Below are 5,000 nucleotides of genomic sequence, written 5' to 3'. Positions count from 1 at the left end.
AGACTTATGCATGTGCAGTCATGCACAGATACACCCATACACACACGCACGCACACACGCACACACGCACACACACACACACACACACACACACATACTGTTCACAGTTCCACACTTATGCATGCACAGTCATGCACAGATACACACACAGGCTGTATAACACTTTCACACCTCTAAAACCTCTGACTTTTAAACTCAAACCCCCTCAAGCTACGTGATGACGGCTCCTAACCTGCTGAGGGTGGGCACCCCTGAGAAGGTGTTGCTGGAGGCCCAGGACTACGCTGGAGGAGACCTGGAGGTCACGCTCACAGCGATGGACTTCCCCCGGAGGACCAGGGTGATTGACAGACGGACAGTGACACTGAGCGCAGCAAACAACTTCCTGGCTCTGACTGAGATTACCGTGAGTGAGATTGACGCTCTTCATTTTTCACTCTTCACGCACGCACCCACGCACGCACGCACACACACACACACACACACACAAACAACATACACAGACACACACACACACACAAGGATGTGCAACATATCAAACCCCCTCATTTGAAGTGTTTCAAAATAAACTACAAAATGCACTGGCCACACCACAATGTCACAATAAGATACTTTATTTTTGTATTTCAAAATGCTGAAAATACTCTTTAAAAGGAGAATGAAATCACTGTGCAAACATTCCATATCTGTCTATTCTGTCATCAGAATAGACAGATATGGACAGCCGTGGTGTACTGGTTAGCGCATCGGGCTTGTAACCGGAGGGTTGCCGGTTCGATCCCCGACCAGTCCACCACGGCTGAAGTGCCCTTGAGCAAGGCACCTAACCCCTCACTGCTCCCCGAGCGCCGCTGGTTGGGCAGGCAGCTCACTGCTCTGGGTTGTGTGATTCACCTCACTGTGTGTTTACTGTGTGCTGTGTGTTCACTAATTAGGTTAAATTGGGTTAAATGCAGAGAACTGAATTTCCCTCACGGGATCAAAAAAGTATATATTCATTCAGTAGCCTACATTGACTGTTGAGTAAGTGGACAACAGTGTTTGAGAGCAACAACTATTCTCTGCCTATGATATGCAACAAATCTGCAAACGGTCAACAGATCAGCTATGCTGACCTGCCTAGTACATCTCATAGCCTAGATACTGTATCAGAGATTAAAAAGTCATAACTGAACTTAAGTGATACAATCTTGAATTTCCTCTTGGGGATCAATAACATATCTATCTATCTACCGTATCTCTCTATCTAAGTACTAACCAATAAATCTATGAGAGCCGTGGAATGTGGGCTTAAAGCCACCCAATGCACTTCTGTCACCTTACAAAAATGACTCAAACTCATGACCAGTACACTGGCACACAATATGGAGAATGAAGTCTCTGACATTGTCACTGCATGCCCATACTTCTTGATAAGCTTTTGGTGATACAGTACATGGGGCAATTTTACAGGGAAACATGCCAACTGATGATGAAAGTTCTCAAGATAAACAAGAAAATGCAGAACTTTTATTTTGACACAGTCGTGGACAGAGGAAGTTAAACAAGATCTGTAGTCCTAAGAGAGCCAGACGCATAAAAGCCTGAGACAGAGTAGGCTTAAAGTTGAGTGTAGATAGTGTAATTAATGTTGACAGACAGAAGGTTTAATGGATGTTGATAGGCAGATTGTTCAATGGATGCCGATAGATAGTTTAATGGGTGGATGAGTGAATGGTCTGAAAAAGATGAATGGATAGAAAGTTGGATGAAATGTGCCGTACAGTAAATCTTTGTAGAATGGATCTAACAAACATTCAACAGTAAATGATGCTGTGCCTACTTAAACCCGCAGATTCCTGATGGCAGAGTTGTCTTTGGTGACGACACAGATGAGAACATGTATGTTTACCTGCTAGCCACCTTCCAGGACCGCACTCTGGAGAAGATTGTGCTGCTCTCCTTCCAATCGGGATACATCTTTGTGCAAACAGACAAAACCATATACACCCCTTCAAGCACAGGTCTGGTGTGTGTGTGTATGTGTGCGTGTGCGCGCACATGTGTGTGTGTGTGTGTGTGTGTGTGTGTGTGTGTGTGTGTGTGTGTGGGAGAGAGAGAGAGGGAGAGAGAGAGAGAGAGAGAGAGAGATAGAGAGAGAGAGACTGATTTCAGTGTTGTTCTTCAATGGAGTCCTAACTATGAATGAACAGCATGATCGTTAGTCTTTACAAATGTACATTCATATTTGATTGTAGTTTTCTGTGCTGCTTTCATTGTAAAGCATACACATTAGTTGAGCAAGATCTGTCTGACATCTGGTCTCTTCTGTCCCCGTTGCCTTGGGTGGCTTTCTGCAGTGCTATACAGAATCTTCTCCCTGAGTCCAGGACTCAAGCCTGCAGACTCTGGAATCTCTGTGGAAATCATGGTAACTGGCTGAAGTTACTATCTGTGTTGGTTTTGAGTGCTTTGATAGTGCTGTGTTGTAGTTATATGTGCTTTGGGTATCTACATAGAGTGCAAAATATTCAAATGTTGTAATTATTCTGTATAATAAGTCTTATTTGGACATCTTGGATATTGAGCTGATTGTTTTGACTATTTCAAGATATTTTACACTTTTTATTCACACTTAGACCCCTGATAAAATCACCATTTCCAGAGAAATTCTCTTCCCGAATAAAGGCATTAGATCTGGAGACATCAAGCTCCCTGACATTGCCAGGTATCAATTTTTTACAAGATGAGTCAATAAAACGTCAATTATGTTGCACAGTTTTCATCGTAAAAAAAAAAATAATAATAATACAAATATTTTTTTTATATTTTTTTTTTTATAGCTTTGGCATTTGGACGGTGGTCACCAGGTTCCAAAGCAGTCCACAGAAAAACTTCACAACTCAGTTTGAGGTCAAGACATATGGTGAAGGAGACCATTGTGATTAAGTGTCTGTCAGGAAATAAACATTTCATAATCCTTAAGGAGGTGTGAGAATATGGTGTTGCATCTACACATCTGAACATGTTTATCGCTCCTTACAGCTCTGCCCAGCTATGAAGTCACCCTGATTCCAAATTCACCTTTCTTTTATGTTGACGATGATGACCTTACAGTTGACATCTTAGCAAGGTGAGACTTAAATGTAAGGAACATGTATGTTTACATTTAAATTGACATGTAATCATTTACCTGACACTTCTATTCTAAGCAACATGCAACAACCAACTGAACCCATATACAATGCTGTCAATGTCTGTCAGTTGATATCCCTCTACAATTGCATTTACCTCTTTCAAACCAAACCTAAGTAGATCATATCCAATTTTCCTATTTCCAAATTCAGTTATTTCCATGGGAGACAGGTGACGGGTACTGGCTTGGTGATGTTTGGTGTGTTGACACAGGACAATGTAAAGAAAAGTCTGCCTGCGTCTTTGATAAGAGTTGAGGTGAGCACAGCGAAAAGGCCCATGGACAGACCAATGCCTAGGCATAATGCCCTATCTCACAATGTCAATGGGCACGAATATTTATTCAGCTTTTGCGTAATGCTCCTTTGACTGCCCCACAGATTAGAGAGGGCAAAGGAGAGGCCGTACTGACAAAAGAGCAGATCAGAGACACATTTACAGACATAAACCAGCTGGTTGGCTCGTCCCTGTATGTGAAAGTAAGCGTGCTAACAGAAACAGGTAAGGATCTGCCAAGGTAATGTTTATATTTATGTGTGTGTGTGTTTGTGTGTCTGTGGCTGATGGAAGAGTTATCTGTATGACTTCAACTGTATTGCTCACTTGCACAATGCATCCATTTAGAAAACATTATCATCACTATGCAAAAACAGCATGGGTCTAATAATTGAGCCTTGAGGCATGCCACAGTTGAGGATGACTGCAGTAGAGCATCTGTGTAAAGTGTAAATAAGTGTGAATGTAAATTTAAATGTGTCCTAGGCAGTGAAATGGTGGCGGTAGAGAAGGAAGGCATAAAGATTGTCACGTCTCCTTACACCATTAGCTTCAAGGCGACCCCGAGATACTTCAAGCCAGGGATGCCCTTTGACATCTCGGTATGGCTGATGAAGATTAGATTACCATTTAACTACTTGTTTACGTCAACAACTAACAAATAACAAATTAAGCTAATTTATTCTTAAATCTAAATAAATAAACATTAATTGCCAAAATATAAAACAATATTGAGTAAAATATGCCGTTCATTTAATACTGAAGTATGTTGCTTATAATGTTATCCATTTTTTATCTTTTCAACAGGTTTATGTTAGTACTCCGGATCGCCTGCCTGCAAAAGACATTGTGATAGAAGTAATAACGGCCATTGATGGAACTATACAAGCAACAACCAGAGACAATGGATTGGCCAAGGTTACAGTGAACACACTTGATGGGGACAACAGCCTGTTCATACAGGTCAGACTTTAACTTTCCGGACACTCATACAGACATTGGTCGCGCTTCCCAGATTCACTTCTTAAGGAATCTGGGAAACGCGGGCATGAAATGTGCTCTTAGGAGCCATGTTGGGTTACGTCACTGCAGTTGACGTTCAAAGAAAACAGAGAGCTAGCTCGCTACTACCTCATTACCCTCCAGTGCAATGTTAACGCTGCTAAACTCCTAATCTCATCGGTAATTGTTACGTGTTTACTGTCCAAGCTGTACCAGGTTGTTTTTTGTTGCCATTTTTGGATCCTGGGCTGTCCACAGAGGCCACATTTTATTCACAGTTTATTCAGGGTACAGGCAGCCATGGTGAGGTGATGTTTGCTCCATGAATCAAAAACTCTTCTAGCTTAGAAACTGCGCAACATCCCATAGCGTACCTGGTAACACTTTACATTACAGATCAGTAATAAGTGGGTAATGTTATGGTAATATATATGCAATTTCATGGTAATAATATTTTCAAACCACATATTACAAATAATTAATGCGTAATTTCTAGACAATTACTGTGTAATTACCATACAACAACTATGCAAATAACTTGGGTGAAA

At 41.4% G+C, this 5,000-nt stretch overlaps 1 protein-coding gene across 1 annotated transcript in view; it reads left to right on the top strand.

The window, feature by feature from the left end:
* LOC134084477 (complement C3-like) overlaps window positions 1-5,000 on the top strand; it is a 28,291-nt gene that overhangs the window by 279 nt on the left and 23,012 nt on the right. The window contains exons 2-11 of the mRNA XM_062539878.1: window positions 211-406; window positions 1,835-2,003; window positions 2,340-2,410; window positions 2,619-2,707; window positions 2,823-2,905; window positions 3,025-3,112; window positions 3,327-3,432; window positions 3,555-3,675; window positions 3,937-4,052; window positions 4,258-4,413. Of these exons, the coding sequence (XP_062395862.1) occupies window positions 211-406; window positions 1,835-2,003; window positions 2,340-2,410; window positions 2,619-2,707; window positions 2,823-2,905; window positions 3,025-3,112; window positions 3,327-3,432; window positions 3,555-3,675; window positions 3,937-4,052; window positions 4,258-4,413 (1,195 nt within the window). The remainder of the gene's footprint in view (window positions 1-210; window positions 407-1,834; window positions 2,004-2,339; window positions 2,411-2,618; window positions 2,708-2,822; window positions 2,906-3,024; window positions 3,113-3,326; window positions 3,433-3,554; window positions 3,676-3,936; window positions 4,053-4,257; window positions 4,414-5,000) is intronic.

This window comes from Sardina pilchardus, chromosome 1 (genome assembly GCF_963854185.1).
Source record: "Sardina pilchardus chromosome 1, fSarPil1.1, whole genome shotgun sequence".
NCBI classification, from domain to species: Eukaryota; Metazoa; Chordata; class Actinopteri; order Clupeiformes; family Clupeidae; genus Sardina; species Sardina pilchardus.
This window is presented reverse-complemented; position numbering and strand designations above follow the sequence as displayed.